This window comes from Rhinopithecus bieti, unplaced genomic scaffold (genome assembly GCF_001698545.2).
Source record: "Rhinopithecus bieti isolate Rb0 unplaced genomic scaffold, ASM169854v2 scaffold_32081, whole genome shotgun sequence".
Classification (NCBI taxonomy): Eukaryota; Metazoa; Chordata; class Mammalia; order Primates; family Cercopithecidae; genus Rhinopithecus; species Rhinopithecus bieti.
In genome coordinates this window covers 4,727,372-4,749,719 of record NW_016814436.1, presented here as the reverse complement: position 1 = coordinate 4,749,719, position 22,348 = coordinate 4,727,372, and the positions used below count along the sequence as shown (strand labels likewise).

Genomic DNA, 22,348 nt, shown 5'->3' with positions numbered 1-22,348 from the left:
CCTTCACGATCACAAGAACAGCACAGGAGAGACCTGCCCCTGTGTTTTAATTACCTCCCACCGGGTCCCCCCCACAATATGCGGGAATTCAAGATGAGATTTGGGTGGGGACACAGCCACACCGTATCAGACTTCCAGGGCCAGACACCGGGTTGGTCTGGTTCTGCCCTAGAGTGACCTGTTTAATAAGTGATGACTGTGAGCGGCTGACCCAGACCTACAGAAGGGAGCAGACAGGCAGAAGATGAAGACAGGTGGCACTGAGACAGCGACGTGTCTGTATTATATGGAATTTCCCTAGGAAAAAACGAAGTTGGCCCCCAATCCGTGTTTCTCCATCACCTGCATTGCCCCATGAACACCCGCCTGCTTTTTAATTACACATTGTGGATGTTCGGCCCTGGGATCCTTCGTTGCCCAGGACAGATCTTTGAGTACGGGGTGAGCTGACCCGCCACACTGAGTTCCCGGCCCCGTCCCTGGAGCTCACACCTCAGAGGAGAAACCCCTGATCCTGCCAGCGGGGGGCCTCCTCCCTGCTGCCCCCAGGGGCTGGGGTGAAGTCAGAGAGGGAGCCTGAACACGCCTGCCTGTGTGTTTTGCGATGGCTGCAGGTCCTGGGTTCAGCATCGTCATCTGACAGGTGTTTTGGATGATGCCTGTGTTGAATTCCATGGGAAGTGTTAAGTCAGGAACCACTGCCCACCTCTGTGACCTCTCTAGTCAACTGCATCCTGCCCTGATGAACACATCCCAGCTCCCTGGCCTCACAGCCGAGGTCCTGTGTGCAGTGGGTGAGACACTCCCCAGGCCAGCAAACCTTCCCGTCCTCTGCACCTCATCTGTAGATGAGGCTGCATAGCAGAGACAGGCTCTCTAGTGGCACATGGAGAGTACTGGTGCAGCACCTGGTGTGTCCTAGTGTCCCAGCTCTGTAAGGAGACCCTTATTTGTCACATTCATCTACCACCTAGACTCATGTGGGAGGGAGTAAAGGTAGCTGCTGCCTTATCTGTGACTTCCAAAGGCTTGAGCCCAGAGCCTGACAGCTATTGGATGCTCAGCCCACATCTGCGTGTATGTACATATGGATGGATGGATGGCTGTGGGTGAGTGGATAGGTAGATGGGTAGACAGGTGGGTGGATGGGTGGATGGATGCATTGCTGGATAGATGGATGGGTGGATGGATGAATGGATGGAAGAGTGGACATGTAGATGGATGGATGGGTGAGTGGATAGATGGATGGATCAGTGAGTAGGCAAACAAATAGGTAGATGAGGTAAATGGGTGGATAAATCGTGGATGGATGGATGGATGGGTGGATGAACAGACAAGTGAGTGGATAGATGGATGAATGGGTAAGTGGATGGATAGATGGGTGGGTGAATGGGAAAAGGGATGGGTAGATGGATTGGTGAGTGGATGGATGGATGGATGCGTGAGTGGATGGATGGATGGGTGAGTGGATGGATGGATGAATGGATGGATAGGTGAGTAGATAGATATATGGGTGGGTGAATGGGAGAAGGGATGGTTAGATGGGTGGGTGAGTGGATATGTGGATGGATGGACATGTGGGTGGATGGATGGGTGATTGGATGGATGGATGCATCAATGAGAAGGCAAACAAATGGGTAGATTAGGTAATGGGTGGGTAAATGATGGATGAATGGATGGATGGGTGAATGAGCAGACAGATGAGTAGATGGATGCATGGATGGATGGATGGATAGGTAGACAAATTAACTAATACGCTGTTTCCTCCGCTAGGCATGCCCTTTTGCACATACTTTAAGGCCTCACTGGCCACCTCCCAGAGCTCCGGATGTACCTCCTTCCTCCCATTCTGTCTGGTGTTTGGTCCCAGGCACGGTTTTATCTGTGCCACCTTTGCTTCCTAGTGCCTTGGGGCCTAGAGTCACCAGCTGGAAGTGGAGTTGGGGAGTGTCCCTGATTGCCCCTAGCCCACACTCAGCAGGGAGCAGGTGCTTGGCAGAGAGCCTGTTGCTGTGGGAAGGGACTGGGGGCCCGGAGGGCTTGGCTGCTGGGTGCCAAGTGCTTGGTTGGAAAGGGAGGTTGCGGGGGCGAGGGATGGCACGTGCTGTCAAGCACACGCCTCTCCTGGCTCTGTGCTGGGCCGGAGCCCCAGAGTCCAGCCCACGGGCTGTCAGATGCCACGTGCCTCTCACAGGGAGAGCTAGGCATCGGTTTCTGAAAACCAGCTCTCCAGGTGAAAACCCTGGCTGGGATCCTGGTTCTTCTTAGTTGACATGGTAAAAATGTCAGTGCATTATTTGTCCACCCTAGATCCTGCATTGGTGTCCTGAAATGTACCTAAAGCGGTGGTCGGCCAGCTCTGCGCGTAGCAGCCTACGACATTAGGGTGTGATGTGCTTGGAAGGTTGCTTCTTCCTAGGTACTGACCAAGACGGTGTTGACAGTTGATTGTTCAGTAAACATTACCTCTGCACATAGCAGTAAATGACACCGCAATAAATAAATGTTAGGGAGAAAATGCAGGCAAAACTTGACCATAAAAGCAAGGCATTTCTTGGAATTTTCTGTTTTCCCTGAGCAGGTAGGGCCACGGGAGGAAGGGGTTGAAGGGGCTGCCTGTGTGGCGACTGTAGCTGAAGCTGTATTCTGGACTCCGCAGTGTGACTTGCAGCTGGGTAATTCGATGGAGGGAATGCCTGTCTTTTAGAAAGATCCTGCGGTGATGGCGGGAGGGCTGAATTGGGCTGGGAGAGTTCAGGTGAAAGTCCAGGGGAGGTGGCCAGGTGGGACCTCTGGGGGTGCAGGCCTCTGGGGGTGCGGGCCTCTAGGGGTGCAGGCCTCTGGGGTGCGGGCCTCTGGGGTACAGGCCTCCGCCTGGCCAGGAGCAGCTTTTTGGGTGGATCCTGAGTTCGCGCCCGTGGTCTGGTGGGAAGGAGTTTTATTTAAAGATTATCACTTGATTTTTATTTTTGGGTGAGGCAAAGCCTGTTGAATCAGTCGTGTGCCAAGAGGACTCCTGCCTGAGAGATCTACTTTTACAGGTTTAAAAATAGCCGCAGAGCTGCTTTTCTTCCTCCCAGTAACTTCCCTGTGGGCTGGGCGTCGAGGCTGGGTGGAGGCCGGGCCTCGGCCTCACCGTCTGGGCGTGCGTAGGCCTGAGCCGACGCATCTCCTTTGCCTCCCCTCAAATCAGGGTGGCTGTTCACTCATCAGAGAACGTTGTGGGGGGTGCCCCGGAGTGACCGGTGAGGTGGTCATCCCTGCCCTTCTCCCAGACGCTGGGGAGGTGTGAAGGCTGGAGTGGGTGGGTGCACAACCAGCCTGGCTGTCCCGGGGCTTCCTTTAGCCTCTGTGGGGTGATTTGTATGTGCGATGTGTTGCCACGCCAGGCTCTTGTCCTGTCCCGGGGGCTCCTAGTCTGTGCCTGATCTGCTTCATTCCTTGGAGAGTGGTGGCTGGTGCTATCTGGAGTGGGTGGGGCTGCCTGCAGGACCAGAGCCACTCTTCCTCGTGAGCATCCCTAAACCTTGTGCTAGAGCTTGACCCCCGACTGCAAGACGCCTGTGGGTCTGAGGGTCCTTGTAGGCACACAGAGTGTCCCCTGGGCCTCCTTCCATCTTCTCCTCCACCCCGACATATTTTGCTGCCCAATGGTTCTTGTGATAGGTTGGAGTGGGGGCAGGCCCTGGCCCACTGGGTAGCCATGCTGGTTTCCTCATGTGCCATGCACTTGGGCTGCCTCACTTTCTTTCCTGACAGTGAGACGGCCAACGTGCCTTCCTGGGCATTGGGGGAGCAGACCCCTGGATGAGAACTCACGAGGCAGGCACAGATTGCTCGTTTCAGGTGCTCCCTTGGGACTTAGGTTCTAGGGGTCCAACTCACTCCTTGGCCAGGCATTTTGGGTCCCTGGCCTCCCACTGGGTTCCTTGCCATTCGGTGGCTGCTGTGACCAGGTCCGTTGTGCACTCAGCCCATTTCGGCCAGCACTCGACCCTGGAAGAGGCACAGCTCACTGGGCTGGAAACAGTGCCACGGGATCCGCACAAGCCGTGGCCTCTGATGTGGTAGCTCCTCTGCTCCTGCAGGGCCGTGACTTTCTGGTCTGATGTCGCGGGCCACGGCTCCTACCCCCGGGTCTCCACCTGTGACTTGGCCCCGGCAGGTGTGATATCACATGCATCCTGGTGCACCCGGGCAGCCTCCCATCCCTGTGTGGCGTGTATGGCTGCCGCCTGGACACTCACACATGTCTTGCACATGTCTGTGCCTGAGACAAGTGCAGGGGGTCTTGGGAGAGAAGGTGCCCGGTGCTGCCATTAGGATGCGCTGTGGCAGGTCGTGCATTTCTGGGCCGCATGGGTGACTCTGGAACATCCCCTCCATCCCTGCGGTTCACTGTGGAGCTTTAGAGAGGCTCAGTGTGCGGTTTTCTGGTGGGGCCGTCTCGGTGGTGGCACCGGGGAATCCTGCTTCAGGTGCCTTTGGGGGCACAGCTGGAAGTGGGAAGGAGAGAGATAGAGCTGGGGCCACCAGGGACCCCGTACTCCTGGAGGGCTCCTGGACCCACCAAAGGAGGGCTTCCAGTGGTTTTGAGACCCAAGGACTACCAGGGGCAGGAAAGTCCACGCCGGGCCGGGTGGAGGGATGAGGATTCGCTCAGCCTGCCGAGGCACTTGGTTCCTTTACCTGACATGATCATCTCAAGGGAGAGGATGGTTGGCACAATCATGGCCCCACAGAGTGACCATGTCCCCCCAGCCTATGAATGTGGTCTCCCCTGGCAGAAGGGACTTTGTAGATGTGGACGAGTTGCAGACCTTTGGCAGAGATGGTTCTGGACTATTGAGTTGCAGACCTTTGGTGGAGATGGTTCTGGATTATCCGGGGGGGCACAGTCACCACAGAGGTTCTGAGAAGGAGGCGGCAGGAAGGTCAGAGGAGGCCGTGTGAGAGTGGGGTCAGAGGTCACACTGATGTCATTGCTCCCTGGGGGCCACCAGCCAAGGAGCACCGGGGCCTCAGGAAGCTGGAAGGGCAGGAAATGGGTCTCCCCCTACCAGGAGCCTCCAGAAGGAATAGCCCTGCCCACGTCGTGACCTCAGCCCAGGGAGACCCAGGTTGGACTTCTGACTCCAGAACTATAAGAGAATACATTTGTGTTGTTTTAAGCCGCTGTGTTGGTGGCGAGCCATGGACACAAATGCAAAGGTCACCAAGGGGCTCCGTGGCCTGCCCTGTGTGTGGCCTCGCTCCCACCCCCACCCTGCAGGACACCTCAGCCCTGACCTGCGGGGCAGGGAGGCCTGTGGGTGGGGCAGCCCGGCGTCCTTGGTGTCTGTGAGCAGCTTGAGGAGGCCGACTCCGGAAGCCGAGGGAACCCAGAGCCTTGGCAGCAGCCACAGGTTTTCGGGGCCTGGATGGGGGCCGGGGCTGGACGAGAGGAGTCTGCCATGTGAATACCAGCTCAGTCGTTTGCTCTGGGCAGGAAATTGGCCCTCCTGTTTCTTTTCTTACTCGGGGAAGAGAAAGAAAAATTGATGATGGGGAATTTGCATCGCTTTTGTCCTGTGGAAAGATACAGCTGTGCTCGGCACACTGCAATTGACCTGAATGTGTCGCTCCTGGGCGGGAGGCCGGCCTGTGAGATGGAGTCGTGGGGCGTGTGATCATCATTTCAGTCTCTGGAGAGACAGCAGCTTGGCCTTGCAGGGAGCCGTGTACTCGGAGATAGGAGATCAACGGTCAGATGCTCTGGCCGGTTTTGTTTACTTAGCTGTCTTTGTACTGTCAGGAATGACACTGGGCAAAGGTGGGAAGCCTCGTGGCTCTTCCGGAAGCTGGGACAGGCTGTCCGAGGAGCCCTGTCTGCCAGGCTGAGGGGACCGTGCCGCTGGCCGACCTGGGAGCCAGGCGTCCTCTGGGCTCTGAGCAGCGTGGATGGCAGGGCTCTGGCATTCACATTTGTTTGTGCTCTTCAGAGAGCCTGACCCCAGGAGGTCCAGGGTGGAAAGAGGGGCGGCTGCCTGAGGCCCCTTTGACCTCTGAACCCAGGCTTGTGAGTGTGCCTTTTCACACAGGCAGGCACGACGCTGCATCCCAGGCTCCAGGAGGGACCCGTGTCCGCATCCATCCACATCCATCCCTGGGCTGGGACTGGCTACCTTTGGCCAGTGCTCTGCCGCGTGGTGGAACCTGGCTGGCTGCTACCCTTTCACAGCTTAGTGATTCTAGAAAGGGGTGTAGAGGGGAGCCCCATTTAGGAAAATGTGGTTTCCTGTTACCCGTGCAGGGAGGGGCTGACCTATGGGTGGAGAGACATATGGGCTGCCTTGACCTTGACAGGGCCAAGATCAGAGGAGGCGACGTGTGGGTGCTAGGAGTTAACCCGGGAAAGTATCCGAGCCTTCCTACCTTGGCCTGCTCCACCCAAGAGCCCCGCTGGGAGCAAGACTGCCCAGTGTGACTTGTCTCACCTCTGTGTTCCCACGCGGTAAGAGTCACTGCCACAACATGAAGACAGAGGCACGAGATGAAAACGCCCCGTGGCTGTCGCTGAACCCTCCGCAGCTGGCTCCGAATTCGGGACTGAGCCAGGCGGACGCTCCCTTTGGGGAGAAACACCGGCTGATGGGGCACTCAGTTCTTTCCTTTGCTCATCCAATGAGACTTGATTAAGCCCCTACTGTATGCTAGGCACATCAGAAGAGGGGCCAGGAGGCTGAGAATTGGATCCCTTGGAGGTGGCTGGGGGTGGGGTGGGAGGGCAGCGTCCATCTCAGGTGGGCTGAGATGCCCAGGCTCTCCTGGCTGTCGGTGGGCATGTGACCCTCTCGGAGGAAGGGTCCCCAGGCTCCTCTTGCCTCGGGGCATGGACCTGCCCACCAAGGGCTCCAGGGCCAGGCGGGCCCACGCCGTGGGTTCACCTGCTCCATGCTGCTCTTGGGGACCCACCCAGGCCACCCTCTCAGGGCAGGGTGGTGTCCCCTCTGTTCATGGTGGTGTCCCGGCGCTGTGGCAGAGTCCGGCATGTAACGATTACCTGAGTATTTCTGACGAAAGCATGCAAGAGCTGGCCCTCAAGTGGTGCCGGGAGGGCGGAGGGCTGGCAAGCCCCTTGCAAGGTTGGCAAGGGACTGGGTGGAGGTCCCTGCAGGGGGTGGGGTTTGTGGACTCATCACCATGTTAGGGCTGTGACCCCAAATGCCTAAGTCCCCGGCTGCCTCCACTCTGTGCACGGCCTGCTGGTCAGCACATCTGCCCTCCCTGCTAGACACGCTATGTGAGAACCGGCCAAGATCCCCTCCCAGCCACTCTCCCTTCCCTACATCTTGCTGGCTTCTCCTTGGGCTAGGCTGGGTCTTGGGGCTGGAACAGATGGTGACACTGCGGTGGTCCCTTCTCCAGAATCTGTGGAGTGCGTTGGGCACAAGTCAGGAGGCCTACAAGTAATGGAGGGCTGGAAACGTCGCACGTTACCAGGAGGTTGTGTGTCATCTCTGGGAATCCCCACCTAGCACCCAGAGTGGGACTCACGTTGTCCCCAAGAGGAAAGAGCAGGACCCGTGAGGGAAAATGACAGAAGGCTACACTAGATGGGGGGGCTATTGGGGAATTCCCCTGGGGAAGTGGTACTGGGGTCAGGACTGAGGCTGAGGGACACCTTACCCCGGAGGGCGGAAGAGAAGCTTCCTCGGGACCAGGGCCAGCACATGCAAAGGTCCTGGGGCAGGCCCTACCCTGGGCAAATCTGAATATTTTCTGGACATTTGGGGACCTAAAAGCAAGTCTCTGTGGCTTGAGCCCAAAAAGCAAAGATGAGGGGTGGTGTGGAGGGCGCTGAGGCTGGGAGTGGGTGGGTGGGGGCCTCGGGAGGGAGCTTCAAGCTGGGAAGTTGGATTCGTTGCCAGCCCGGTGAGTTCTAAGCGGGAAAGCAACAAGTTCTGGCTTGTGCTTTAAAAGCAGCCTCGGACCTCAGCTTGGAGCCAGACGGGAGGGTGTGCGAGGAGCTGGGAGGCCAGTTAAGAACTTGGGGATGGGGCTGGGGCAGCTGAGAGACCAGCAGAGCGGATGGATCTGGGATCTTGGAAGAAAGAACCCCAGACGTGTGGGGGTGAAGGGCTCCCGCCTGAGTGTGGCTGGCACTGCTCCCCTCTGCTGTAAAGGAGCCAGCCGGCCGCCCAGGGAGGGCTTGGGTATAGCTCCCTCAGCCCTGGAGACGTGCCCCTCACAGCCCCGGGTCAGGGCCTGCTGCTCCTGCCGGCTGCCCAGGGAGGGCTTGGGTACAGCTCCCTCAGCCCTGGAGACGTGCCCCTCACAGCCCCGGGTCAGGGCCTGCTGCTCCTGCCGGCCGCCCAGGGAGGGCTTGGGTACAGCTCCCTCAGCCCTGGAGACGTGCCCCTCACAGCCCCGGGTCAGGGCCTGCTGCTCCTGCCGCCTCCTTCCTGCTGCTCTGAACTGGAACCTCAGGCCGGGCTGGACCCTGCCCCTGATTGTGACCCAGAAGCCTCCCAAGGCCCTGGGCAGAGGCCACCTGCCTCCATTCTGACCCTGCCTTTGCTCAGCCCCCGGACTGGACACTTGGTATCTTGCAGCCTGTCCCGAGCCCTGGGGAGGCACCGGCTTCAGCTAATGCTCTGCCAGGTGGTGGAACCTGACCATGTCAGCGGGTTGGGGACCTCGGTCCGTGGAGAAAAGTAGCTGTGCCAGGGCCAGACGCTTCTCCCCAGAACGGAGGCAGGGCGGGGAGGGTGAGCTCTGAAGCGAACCAGCCTGATGAGACCAGGCAGTCGGCAGGGACAGGCCCAGTGCTCCCCACCCCACCTTCCACGGGGAGGGTCTTCTCCAGGCCAGCTCGGCTGCCCTGGTGGGGGGCTCTCGGGAGTCCAGGATGCTGAAGGACCCTGAAACCATGCTTGGAGAAGAGCCGATCCCAGAAGGCAGGGGAGCGAGGCAGAGCTCCAGACACCCACAGTGAACAAATGGATCCTGGCCCTTGGCAAATCCGAATACTGTCTCACTGGTTAGTAACAGCGTCCACCAAGCCACCAGCATCCCCAGTGGGGGTGGAGCTGATGAGATGCTGGCACCTGTCTCTTCCCTCTTGGGTACCATGAGCCTGTGGCTGCCGGGCAGGAAGGTGTGCTGACCTTTGGCTTCTGGGTTTACTGACCCCAGTCCATCTGCAGCTGCTGCCTGCCTGGGCACCGCCCCCTGCTGTTTCTGCACGGCTACTCCTGGACATTGGCCTGGGACTGGGGCCTGAGGCTGTCTTACTGCCCTTGGCCTCAATGTTAGAGTCTTAGGTATGGCCCTGTGGCCCTAAGTCATGTGGTGAGCTATCTAGGACAGGAAAGGAAGCTACTGGGGTCACTCTGAACATCTCCCCACCCTACCCAGAAAGAAGCTTCCAGGCTTGGAAACCTGCTTTCAGACCTTGACTGCTGGCCAGACCCCCAAGGGTTCCTGCCTCACACTGGTGGGGTCTGGCTGCTGGCCCTGCCCACGAACCTGGGTGAATTCACTGGCCACGTTCCTTTGTCTCCGGAATATCTTGTGGGACTCCAGCAAATGCTCTTCTCCTGCTGCCGCTGCCATTTTATAAGGTCTCAGCGTGTCCACCCCATGGTTGGTGTGATCTGTGCAGTTGAAGTCAAGGCTGACCAATCTGGACCCTCAGCCACCATAGGCCACAGCCAGGGCAGCCTTCTGGGTGCAGACAGCACTTAGGTGACCCTCAGCTGGGTTCTGCAAGCCACTGCTGCCCCGTCAACCAGCGTTGTTCCACCTGGGCTTACCCGTGACCTTGCCTGAGCCTGTCAAGGGGACAGGGTTGGGCTGGGCAGGGGACACCACACAGAGGAGGGTGGGTGGGCTGGGGAGGGGAGCATCTGGGCAGGGTCCAGTCAGTGGCCCAGGCCTCTGGGAAGGACTAAGGACCTGGGGGTGTCCACAGGTGCCGGCTCTCTGCTCTCATTGGTCTATTGCTCTCTTCTTTCATGCGTGGAGCCTGTGCCAGGCCCTGGGAGGGCAGTGGGGGAGAAGCGAGGGCCTCAGGCTTGCCCTTAGGTGACCCAGCACTGTTGGTTTGAGGAGGAGGAGGCAGGGATGGGGCAGGGGAAGTGTGAGAGAGGCCGAGTCCCCTGTCCCCTATCTTCAATTGGTGGAAGTGTCCTGACTCCCAGAGGCTGCCTGCCCTCTCTGGCTCCTGGCCCCTTCCATCCTCGGTCTTCCAGTCTCTGACCCCGCCTCCTCCCTCTGCCTGGATGCTCTTTCCCAGAGTCTGTGGCCTTACTGTGTTCCCTCCAGGTCTTAGCTCAGACCTCACGTTCTCCCGAGGCTTTCCCAGAGCAGCCCTGTGTCCAGCCTGCCCTGTGCTCTTCTGAGGCCCCCTGGCCAGCTTGAGCTGTGGGCTGTCCCTGCTGGCCCAGGGCCTTTGCTCTGCCACCGATGCGTCCCAGAACCTCGCCCAGCGCGTGGAGGCACTGGGTGGGTGTGGTGGGCTGGCCGGGTGCGGTCAGTGTCCTCTCTGCAGGTGTCCTCAGCGTGGCGGTGCTCGGTGAAGTGACTTTTGTGTTCTGTGTTGCACTGTTATGAACATAGTGAAGAAATTCACATCCCTGCTTCATTCTGGCCCTAGTCATGCAAGAGGAGCCCCCTTAATAGCTCCTGCCCAGGAGGAAGGACCGGATGGGGACCATGTGTGTCCCGCTGTGTGAGCACCCTGTACCCTGGAGGAAGGTCAGGTGCTCGGGTCTGCTTATGGAACAGAGACCTTTCTGCTGTTTCTGAGTCAGGCACCCCTGCCCCAGCATCCCAGAGTCAGAGGGCCACGGGGACATGAGTGATGGTCACCTGGCCGTTCTCTTCCCACAGAGGAAGAGCTCCGGAAGCTGCGAGAAGAAACCAACGCGGAGATGCTGCGGCAGGAGCTGGACCGGGAGCGGCAGCGGCGGATGGAGCTGGAGCAGAAGGTGCAGGAGGTGCTGAAGGCCAGGTACCCTGCCTTCCTCGGGGCCCTGGCCTGTGTGCGGCTGCCCCAACCCCCCACCCCACCTGCCCCGCCGGCCTCTGCTGCACCCATAGCGTCTTGGCTGCATCGTTCTTGGCCCTGGAGAGGCCTGAGGGTGAGGGTGGGCCCGGCTCCGACTGCCCAGGTACAGGTCCTGCCTATGCCTGCATGAGCCGTGGTCATGGGAACGTGGCATCTTCCTGTGCCTCTGGCAGTCTGGAAAAGGGAGATCTTGGCGCAGGTGTTCCTGCCAGCCCTCAGGCCTGGGGCCAGGCCGACTGAAGAGAGGCTTGGCATGGGACCTGCAGAGCCCCAGAGCCACCATGTGGCCCTGATCGTGGCCTGCAGGTGACCCCGTTCTGTGCGTCCACCCAGTGCCCCATCCTGAGGGCCGGCCCGGCCTCTTAGGATCTTCCCAGGACCTGCCCTCCCAGCACTGCCTGTGTGTGTTCCCATCCGCCCTGTCTGCCCCAGCCGCACTGCAGCCCCTCAGGGTGCCCTGTGGCCCCCGCCCCCATCCCGGCAGGATCATGTCCTGGGTGCCAGTGCCGCCCTGGCTCCTAGAGGGCGTGTCTGCAGCTGACGTCTTTGCTCTTGGCTGTGGGTCCCATGCGGGGCCCTGAGTGATCACAGCCTCCTCCCTCACCCTGCCCTGTGCCTCACGGTGCCGCCAGCAGGAAACAGGTCATTCAGGACCCCAGCGCAAGTTACAAAGCCAGTCCCCTCCTGTCTCACTAACATCACGAGGCTCTGTGTCCTGCACACGTTCAAACTGGTGCCTGGTGGATGAGGCCAAGGAGCTCAGGCCTCACCTCTGGCTCCCAGGCCTCCCGCTCAGCCTCCACTCCAGCAGCCTCCTGCTTCGGCCTCACTCTCAGCCTCCACTCCCTCAGCCTCCCCCCTCGGTCTCCACCCTGTTTCCGCTCAGCCTCCCTTCCAGCATCATCTTTAGCCTCGCTCCTCAGACTCCACTTGCTCAGCCTCCCCACTCAGGTGCTACCCAGCCTCCACTTTCAGCCTCCCTCCAGCCTCCACTCACTCAGCCTCCCCCTTAGCTTTCCCACTCAGCCTCCCACCGGGTCTCCCATCTCAGCCTCCCCCACAGCCCCCTCCTCCAGCTTCCCACCACCACTGGCCACACCTTTGTCCATGGCCCCCATGACCCACATGGGTGGCTCTCACCAGTTAGGGATGCACATGGCGTCTCTGGGACACCCCAGCTGAGCACGGACTGCCCGCTCCGGGCGCTCCAGGGGCCGTGTGTCATTGTGAGGCCTCCACGTGTCGCTGCTTAGCCGGCCCTGAGGAAGCGGCTCCCTTCAGCACCCTCAGGTTTAGTGTGTGGGAAGCCGGGGGGGTCTGCTGGGCTGGCTCCCACTTCTTCCTTGCCTGCCTTCTGCAGGTCACCATGACCTTGTGGAGTGCCCTGGGGGGTCACGTGGGGGCATCCAGCTAGTGTGGGGGAGGGAGAGGCCTCACTTTCCTATTCCGCCCTGGCCAGAAATGGGTGCATGGGCCTCAGCAGGCGCTTTACCTGATGCTGAACCTGCTGTGAAAATCCACAGAAGCCCAAAGCTTACATTACATTTAATTATGTAGAGGTGCGACAGAGACCTGACCTGCCACGCTGAGGGGTCCCAGGGCCAGGTGCGGTCCCTAGGCATTTGGCCACAGTGCCATCCCCCCCACGGGACGCTGCTTCTCCCAGGTGGCTAAGGTGGCCTGAGGCTGTCCCTGTGGCCCTGCTCCCTGTGTTCTGTTTCCTGTCCTCTCACCCCCGCCAGCCCCACTCTGGGATCTGGTCCTCCTCTTTTACCAAAGCCCCTTGGTGGCCGGTGTGCACAGCCCGGGTCCGCTGTGAGGACTCAGGGAGCCCCATCTCACACAGTCTCTGCCTTGGGAATGGGTGGGGAGCGGGCAGTAAGGGAACATCCAGGCTGTGACCCAGGAAGTGGAAGCTGAAGGTCCTGAGAGCATTAAGGGCCCTCCCCTGCTTTACATGGGGGCGGTGCTTAGGAACCTTCTGGAAGCCTGGAGGAGGAGGGGTGAAGGAAGAGCAGTCCCAGAGTGACCTCCTCTTTCCTTGTCATCCTGGTACAGATCTGGGGTGGGTCTGGGTGGCTGTGGTCTGTCCAGGGTGGGTAGGTGTGTGAGGGAACACGACAAACACACAGACACATGTGCGCACACACTGCACAAACACACACACCACACCCTCTGAAACTGCAGGATTAAAGCACAGCAATTCTGTTTATGCAAACCTCTATATTGGTTTTTAAGAAAATTCTCAGAAAGTCACCTTGGTTTAAGGCTACTTGTTGGTGGGCAGAGGTTCTCTCCATTGTGGGTCCGAAGCCCACTGAAAACCTCGCCGTCTGCTTCCTGCCTGCCGCTTACCTGGCCCTGCCCTGTGCTCCGCCCTCTGTTCTCTTCTCAGGGTTTACTCCTCCCCCAGCTTCCTCCCTCCCCACTCCCGCTCCCCAAGAGCCCGAGTTAGGAAGGTTAGGGGCGACCACACAGCACTTGACCCCGTTCTGTGCTGCACCTGCTCATGGGCCTTGGCTTCAGGGGCTGGGTGTGGGACGGAAAAAGACCCTAGTGGCCGTCTAGTGACTCTGCCCAGACCAGGCAGGTCGCTGGAGTAGGCTGAGCTGGGAGCTGGGCACAGGCTGCTGACAGGCGGCACCCAGCCTGTTGCCTAGCATGGTACCTGATAATTACATGTGTGTCGACCGGTATCTTTTCATTAGCAGGCAGGTTGGTGATAGGAGAGTATTCTGAGCTTAATGATGAAGAAAGAAACAAGTGTGCTAAAATGAATAGGAAAGTGTGGTGAGAACCATTGTTTGGTTGTTTAAAAACAGAACGTGTGCCTGTTAGGAAGGCAGCTCTGCGCTTGCCTGTGTACGCTCGGAACCAGCATTTGAGCGGTGGGGATTCCGCAGAGAGTCCCGCTGTCCCTGAGCCCTCCTGTGCAGTACATGGCCGCGAGAACCGTGGGGGATGCCTGACTTGGCATGGAGTTTGGAACTAACAGACCTCTTGTCTCTTCTCCCCCTGCTTTTTAAGAACCGAGGAGCAGACGGCTCAGCAGCCCCCAAAAGGGCAGGCCCAGGCCAGCAATGGAGCAGGTACACCCTGGTGGGCAGGTGGACAGGCGGGCGGGCAGGTGCGTGCGCGTCACCTGATGGTTCTGCAGGCCCAGGTTAACAATGGAGCAGGTACCCCTAGCAGGCGGGCGGGCGGGCGGCAGGTGCTGGTTCTATGCCCAGGCACCTGCTGGCATCCGGGAATCTCCTCCTGTCAGAACTGGGTTAGTGTCTCTGAGGCCAAGTGGTGAGTCACCATAGTCATCATGGCAAATTTCTAGTCACTCAACTAAAGCGTGATTGTGTGTTCTTCGGGGAATACGCTCGTTCTCTGTTTCAGCCTTGCCCCACGGAACAGTGATGTGAGAGCCGCACTGGTCACTGCTGCTGCCCTGGTGCCTCCCCGAAGGGGACCAAGTGGGCAGTGGGGCCATGGTTGGCTGCGAGTGGGGAGTGAGGGGCCACGTGCCCTTTTTTCTCGCTCCTCGTCCTCCATCCCTCAGTGCCTGTTCTTTATCTTGCCCCACACCCTGCAGGCAGCTGGCACAGTTCCCTGTACCTGGGGGTCAGCAAACTCCAGCCCCCGCCTGTCTTCACAGATTTAAATGGTTTCATTTCATCACATGAGAACATTATGTAAACCTGAAATTTCAGTCCATAAATAAAGTCCACGGGAATACAGCTGGGCCGGTTCGCTGACGGCTGGGACGAGTGTGCTGATCTCGCCTGGACCCTCCCCTTAAAATCTCTGCCAGGCTGCAGTGGGGGTTGGAAGAAGCCATAGCTTCTGCATCCTCCCTGCCTGGGTGGCCTTGGGGTGCACAGACCTCAGCCCCCTTGGCCTGTGGCTCTTGAACCTCTGCCCTGAGCCCGCAGACCCCGGATATGGTGACCACAGGCCCTCTGGTCCCAGGGCCCAAAACTGTGGCAAGGCAACACCCACTGCAGGTGGCTCCTCACTGGCCTTCTGAAGGGAGGGACTGGCCTGTACCCCTGAACCCCTGTTCCGAGGGATTCTTCTGGTTTTCCACGATGGAGGCTGCTTTTTAGAGGTCTTAGCTTTTTGCAAACAGTGCTGGTCATCAGCACAACATTACCATGCGCTCACCCTGGGCTGGCTGCGCTCGCCGGGCACCCCCAGCCCAGAACAGCCTCCTGCCTTGCCATCCATTGGCTGATGCCCAGGATAGGCAGGGCTGGGGCAGTGACCCCTCCAGCTACTTTCTGACAACCTGGAGGTAGAAAGGGGGTTTGATGCAGACCACTGAGGTGGGCCGAGCAGCCTGGATGGACGGGCTTCCCTCTGATGAGAGCCCAGGGCAGGCAGAGAGCTGGGGACAGGGCATGGAAAGCAGAGAGAGCCCGCACTGAGGTCTTCATGGCCGGGGCAGCTCTGCTCTGTGCCGGTTGGTTTGCACTTGTGTCTTCAGAGGACTGAGCCCTTCAGAGTCCCTTGTACAGGTCCCCTTCATTTCCCTGCCCCACCCCCGAGCATTCCTTGTGCCCCTGCCGGCCGCGCCCTTGCAGTGAGGCCCCTGCCTGCCCTGAGATCCCGGGACCGACCCCAGAACAGGCTGTGCAGCCCTGCCGTGCCCTCACCAGGCCCCTGCCCCCTGCAGAACGCCGGAGCCAGGGGCTGTCCTCGCGCCTGCAGAAGTGGTTCTACGAGCGGTTCGGGGAGTACGTGGAGGACTTCCGGTTCCAGCCCGAGGAGAACACCGTAGAGACGGAGGAACCCCTGAGCGCCCGCAGGTAGGGGTTCGCCGAGCCTGGGGCTGCCTGTGCATTAGGGGCCCCAGTCCCTGGGCTGAGGCTTCAGCGGGTGGGCCAGCCTTTATCACCATGGGCCGAAGCTGTCCGTGAGGCAGAGCAGCTGGAGGCTCCACTGTGTCCCGTCTTCTGGAGGCCATGCCTGGCAGGGGCTCTCGAGGCCCGCTCGGGCAGCAGAGCTGCGTGCGCCCACTCTGCTCTCAGCTGTCACTTGTGACAGTTATATGGGCACTCGGGGGGCTCAGCCCACTGCCTGGGGCCTTCCTTGGCTCTTGAGTCCTTTCAGTAAACCTTGGCTCCCCGTCAGGCGCTGCCATGGGCCCTGGGGATCCTGACGGAGCGAGGCCAGCGAAGGCCCTGCCCTTGAGGACTTCTGTTCTGGGGATACAGGCAGGAGACGAGGGGATGATTTTGTTGGCGAGTCGCCCCCACCTTCCTAACTTGGGGAGTGGCACTGAGGGCCATCCCGGAGCCCCCTGCTGTGCTGAGCCACTGTGCAGGGCCGTTCTGTGCACTCAAGGGGCCCCAGGCTGTTGAGATGCCCTCCTTGGCCCCTGCAGAGCCAGCGGAACTGGGCAGTGGGGACTGCAGAGCCGGTGGATGCGTTAACCCTGGGCTCCCATCTCTCCCCTTCTCTCTTAGGTTAACTGAGAATATGAGACGGCTCAGTGAGTACCCGCGGCTCTGTGTGGCGCCCACGGTGCCCAGTGTGGGTGGGGCCCATGGCAGTGGGGACTCTGGGATTCTGAGCCAAACTGACTCTCCAGGGAGACGCGGTTAAGGGGCCTCCTGCCCACAGTGCTGACCACTGCGGTCTGCTCTGTCCCCAGAGCGTGGTGCCAAGCCTGTCACTAACTTTGTGAAGAACCTCTCTGCCTTATCCGACTGGTACTCCGTCTACACGTCTGCCATCGCCTTCACCGTGAGTGGGTCCTCCAGTGGCCGAGCAGGGTGGGTGGGACGTGCCTGCCAGCATTCATCACGTGATCAGGCACCTTCTGGGGTGGGAGATAGCCCCCAGGTGGCACTTCTTCGGGCCCCAGGGACATGCTCATTTCTCCTTCTGTAAAGTGGGTTCAGTGATGCCGGCGCCAGCCAGGGGGTGGCTTCAAGGATCAAAGACGATGGGCGTGGCCCGGGACTAGCCTGCACAGCTCCCTGGACAAGGCTGTGGTGCAGCCTCGTGCCCCAGGGTGCCCTCGGGAAAGGCCTCTTGGCACTCACCATGCGGTGCAGTGGCCACACTGCTGAGGTCCAGAGTACTTGTTGCTGGGGCCAGGGGCACCTCACAAGGGCACAGCAGCGCAAGGGGCCCAGCCCCGTCCCCTGTGAGCCATGAGTCCTGAGGGATTGGAGGACGCCGGGGCCCTCATTGCCGGGGTCTTGGGGAAAGGGGCCCAGTCACCCTGCCTGGAACTGCCCTGCAGCGGCTGCCGCCTGCCCTGCAGAGACTTGCCACCTGTGTCTCAGTACTTGGTCCTCCGGGGGATGCCCCTGACCCGGGGTGGAGGCTGTGCCTCCAGCACAAGGAGGATGCAGGCAGCCCACCCGCTTGCTGGGGCCTCCAGGCCAGAGAGGAGGCCTCCACAGCCTGGCACTGTCCAGGGCTCCCGAAGGCAGCACTGCACTGCCGAGCGGGCCCCTTGGGAGAGGTCCCCAGATGGCCTCAGCCTGGGGCAGGCTCTCTGGGAAAGTCCCTGAAGTCCATGGCCCTGTGCCTGTCCCAGGCACTTACCGCCCACCTGGGACATGGGCACTTTGTACACTCACAGATGAAGGCTGGATGCTGGGGCCACTGGCTCCACCCTGGCCCTGGAAGGCCTCTTCTCCTGCCACCCCTCACAAATACTTTGCGACGGGAGGCCTTTGTTGCCCGGGGTCCCACACACCCCTGTGCCGTGTCTGTTGTCACTAAGAGATGAGCCCAACCTTTGGACCTGCCTTCCAGGCCTCACCTCCGTCCTTTGCCCTGTCTGCACATCTGCTCTTTGTTCCGGGCTCTGTACGGGGTACAGATAGTGCCTGGCATGAAGGTGGCCCTGGGCATGCACCTGGCTCGCCCTCAGCAGTGCTTGGCCGCCTTGCCCAGCCAGGCTGAGTCCTGGTGATGCCCCAAGTCTGGAGCGTGGGAGCCACATCGGGGCGAGCGGGATCCCCGTGTGGAATCAGCCACCCTCTTCTGTCCCCAGGACACGCTTCTCCCTGGGTGGCTCCTCGCTTCCGCTGGCAGCTCTTAAACTAGAGAAGCAGCCCTTCCTCCGGCTTCCCCATCAGACGTGCCCTCGTCCCTGAGGGTCTGGAGAGCCGGGGGGGTGGTCTGGTCTCCCCACTGGGGCCGCCTGGTTGTGGGAGGTGGGAGGGATGGGGCTTGTCCTGATCCAAGCCGTCAGGAGGTCTGACGTCCCATCTCTCACCCGCAGGTGTACATGAATGCCGTGTGGCATGGCTGGGCCATCCCGCTGTTCTTATTTCTAGCAATTCTGAGGTTATCCCTCAATTACCTCATCGCCAGGTAGGTGAGCTGGTTTGTCGTGGCCGCTTTATCCCACTACGTGTGTGGCTGTGCTGTCTCCCTGCGTCTCACACAACCGTGACCCCAGCTGGGTATGTCATGCACTGACGTTTCAGGGGTGGCCCCTGACAGGCTAGAGAGACCCCCAGGCAGGGTGGCTCCCTGGTTTGCTAGAGATGGTGGTGGGAAGTTCCCAAATCCCCCAGCACCTCTTTCCGTGGGCGGTCAGCAGAGCCAAAGCCGTTCCTGCACCTACCTGAGCATTGCAGGGGACGCCTTCGCAACCTCAGTGGGTGGGTGGGCGAAGCAAGCAAGGCTCCACAGCCCAGAAGGTTCCTGCCTGTTGGAGATGAGCCTGCTGGGGAGGAGCTGGACTGGGAATGAGTTAAACAGTCGCCTGCAGGCAGCCCGCCCGTGTGACCGACACGTTAGCCCCAGCCTGAGTCAGGGCCCTCACATCACTCCTTCTACCCCCTCTGAGCATTCCCTCCCTGTGGAGGCTGAGGGGGGCTCTGGGAAGCCCACGCCCTGGGGCAGACCCCTAGTCCTGGCACTCCTGGTTCCTTCTTAGCCTGCGGTTACCCCCAGGAGTGAACTTCAGCCTTGTGCTGGGGCTGAGGGAGGAGCTGCGATTCCGTTCTTTGACTTGGCCATTCAAACGTTTGCACTTTTATGCAGCAGTGTTTCCACGTGGTTCTCTGTGCCTGCCCCAGTTGGCTCATTTGAAAACGTTTTTTGTAGAAATCACTTAAATACTCTGGAAGGTGTCATTGGCACCCAGCATTGGGGCGGGACCCCTTTGGCTGGTGGATGTTGAAGGGCCGCCCTTCCCGACACCTCTGGCCACTATTAAATGTGTCCCCTCTGCCCAGAAGGGCCCTAAGGCAGGGGTTGGTGAGGCTGATAGGAGTTGTCTGCTCTTACAGCAGGGGCTTCTGGGGGCCCTTTTCTCCCCATTAGGCAGCAAAGAAGGACCTAGAAAGACAAAGAAGGGCCCCCTCCAAGTCCAGCTGGGCGTGTAGGGCTGGCGATTCGATGCCATCCCCTGACTCAGGTGGCACTGTCATAAAGGTGTGTGTGTGTTTTGTTCACCAGGGGCTGGCGGATACAGTGGAGCATCGTGCCGGAAGTGTCTGAGCCCATGGTAAGTCCCTGGAGGGCGCACAGTCTCCTCCGACCGTCTCCATCACACCAGGCCTGTCAGCCTGTGGGCACCTCCCGGGGAAGCCTCTGGATGAGGCCATGTGATCATCCCCCGGGAGCCCTGCCCTGGCCCTGAAGAGGAGGGGAGGAGGACGCCAGCCCCTCCCTAGCCCCAAGCCCTGGGAGGGTGCATGCCCGGCCCCACTTGCTAGGCCAGGCTTGGCTGTGCAAGAAGCAGACTGCCTGGCCCTGGCCTGTCCCAGCTGAGGCTTCCCAGCTAGGATGTGATGTGGCAGGGGTGGGGGACATTGAGAGGCTGCTGTAGCCCCCACAACCTCCCCAGGTAGGGCGGTGAACAGTGGGCTGGACAAGCGGACCTGTTCCCATCTGAGATGCAAGAGGCTGCCTCTCGGAGCTTGCAGCGAGCCGAGATCCCGCCACTGCACTCCTGCCTGGGCGACAGAGCAAGGCTCTGTCTCAACAAAACAAAACAACGACAACAAAAAACCCACCTCTGGCCCACTGCCTAACTTTGTAAATAAAGTTTTATTGGCCATAGACACACCCATTCATTTACACACTGCTGCGGCTGCTTCTGCACGACGGTTGAGTAGCCGACAGACCACATGGCCCTGGAAGCCCAAAGTATTTACTACCTGGCTTTTACAGAAGTTTGCTCTAGAGGGAGACCTCGGCCCATGGGGCAAGACCACTGGGCATGGGCAGAAGGGAGGCCTCGGCGCCTCCATGGGCCTAGTTGGATATCTCAGTGCCTGTTTCTTACATGGAGCAGCAGGGGTCAGGAGAAGTGCCTGGAGGAGGCGGGCTGTTGCTCGCCCAGCACTGGGACCCGGGAAACCTTAGGAGGCTCTTAATGAATGGGAGACAAGCAGGACCAGGGCTCCCATTGGCTGGGCCTCAGTTTCCCTGCCTGTAAGTGAGGGAGGACAGCTGTGAAGGTGAACTGTGAGGCAGAGCCTCTGCTCAGCCATTGCAGGGGCAGCTCTGCCCCACTCCTGTTGTGCGCCCAGAGTGAGGGGCACAGGGTGAGATGTCACCATCAGCCCAGAGGGGTGTCCTCCTGGTGCCGGGTCCCTAAGGGATGTCCCATCCCCTCTGGCTGTGTGGGGACAGCAGAGTCCCTGGGGCTGGGAGGGCTCCACACTGTTTTGTCAGTAGTTTTTCTGAACTGTTAAATTTCAGTGGAAAATTCTCTTTCCCCTTTGACTGAAGGAACCTCCAAAGGAAGACCTGACTGTGTCTGAGAAGTTCCAGCTGGTGCTGGATGTTGCTCAGAAAGCCCAGGTACTGCCACGGGCACCAGCCAGGGGTGTGTGTCTGTGTTGGCCACGGGCGCCAGCCAGGGGTGTCTCTGCACCGTCCAGGGGTGTCTCTGCACCAGCCAGGGGTGTCTCTGTGCTGGCCAGGGATGTGCCTATGCTGGCCAGGGGTGTGTCTCTGCCGGCCTCAGCTGCTGCCCAGGGAGGGCTGTGCGTGACACTGCAGGCCCAGTTTGCCTGCTGTCAGCTGACCTGTAGTCACCCTGCCCTTGGTTGGTCATTACAGCAGCTCTGGTGGGTGGGGAAGGGGCCTCCTGATTCAGCCTCTGCAGATGGTGGGCCAGGGTCTAGGTGGAGCCCCCCTCCATCCCCCTAGGGGAGTCCCTGGCCAGGGTTGAGTGCCCCTGGGAAGGATTCAGGCCTGGGTCTGCTGTTGCTGTGAGCATGGTCACCTCTGCCCTAGACCAGAGCTGCGCCTTCCCCGGCCTCGGAGCAGCTGGGCAGGACCACAGGGCTCTGGGTGACCTCAGGGCTGCCCAACCTGGAGGCCCTCCTGGCGTCGCAGTGTGACTGACAGCCCAGGCACGGTGGCTGCTGTAATCGCTGTTTCTCCTTCACGCAGAACCTTTTCGGCAAGATGGCTGACATCCTGGAGAAGATCAAGAAGTAAGTCCCGCCCCCTACCCCGGCCCGGCAGCGCCCGCCCGGCCTGAGCCTCCCCTCTCCTTCCAGCTTGTTCATGTGGGTCCAGCCGGAGATCACACAGAAGCTGTATGTGGCGCTCTGGGCTGCCTTCCTGGCCTCCTGCTTCTTCCCTTACCGCCTGGTGGGGCTGACCGTGGGTAAGGAGATGTGCCTGTGGCCTGTAGCTTCAGGAGGGGGGACACAAGTGTCTGTGTGCCACCAGTGTCTGCCAGGTGTCTGCAAGAACTGTTAAACTCACCTGGTGATCCTTCCTCTGCTTTTTGTCACAAACGTTTCAATTTGGGAGAAGTGAAGCCCATCCGAGATCGAGGGACACGGTGATTGTTTCTTAAATCAAGAAACTCTGCGATTCCAAGGCCCCCGTGTCTCCTGCCAAGTGGGAGGAGTTGGAAGACCCAAGACCCAGGATAGCAGGCCCTGGGGGTGTCAGGGAGTTGCCCTGGACAGGACACACCTCTGGGGGGCGCCTGTGGGCTCAGGGGTGACAGTCGGGGAGGCTGAGAGCCTGGTTTGATGTGCGGGGAGGTTGGTTGTAGCTGATGAGTTTGGTAACATCACATGAAGCCAAGGGTCACATCCACCAAAACACTCATCTCATCCACTAAAACACTCATCTGCAGAGCTGGCTGTGGGGAAGGAGGGCAGCTGGTGGCGAGGACCAGGCTATGCCGGGAGGTGGGTGGGGTGTGGCGGCCCCTCCTCACCCTGGGAGGCACCCGTCCACTGCTGCCCAGTGTGCTTTCTTCCCTCCTTTCTCTTTTTTTTTTTCTTGCTTCCCTCTTTTCTCTTTCTGTTTCTCTTTTTTTTTTTTTTTTTTTTTTTTTTTTTTTTTTTTTTT

General features: G+C 59.9%; 1 protein-coding gene across 4 annotated transcripts in view; it reads left to right on the top strand.

Annotated features, from left to right (window-relative positions):
* GRAMD4 (GRAM domain containing 4) overlaps positions 1-22,348 on the top strand; it is a 112,737-nt gene that overhangs the window by 76,226 nt on the left and 14,163 nt on the right. For all 4 annotated transcript variants that reach the window (XM_017850807.1, XM_017850808.1, XM_017850809.1 and 1 more), the window contains exons 4-13: positions 10,876-10,996; positions 14,081-14,142; positions 15,720-15,852; positions 16,513-16,538; positions 16,701-16,792; positions 18,291-18,382; positions 19,478-19,526; positions 20,759-20,830; positions 21,428-21,471; positions 21,538-21,647. In XM_017850807.1, the coding sequence (XP_017706296.1) occupies positions 10,876-10,996; positions 14,081-14,142; positions 15,720-15,852; positions 16,513-16,538; positions 16,701-16,792; positions 18,291-18,382; positions 19,478-19,526; positions 20,759-20,830; positions 21,428-21,471; positions 21,538-21,647 (801 nt within the window). The remainder of the gene's footprint in view (positions 1-10,875; positions 10,997-14,080; positions 14,143-15,719; positions 15,853-16,512; positions 16,539-16,700; positions 16,793-18,290; positions 18,383-19,477; positions 19,527-20,758; positions 20,831-21,427; positions 21,472-21,537; positions 21,648-22,348) is intronic.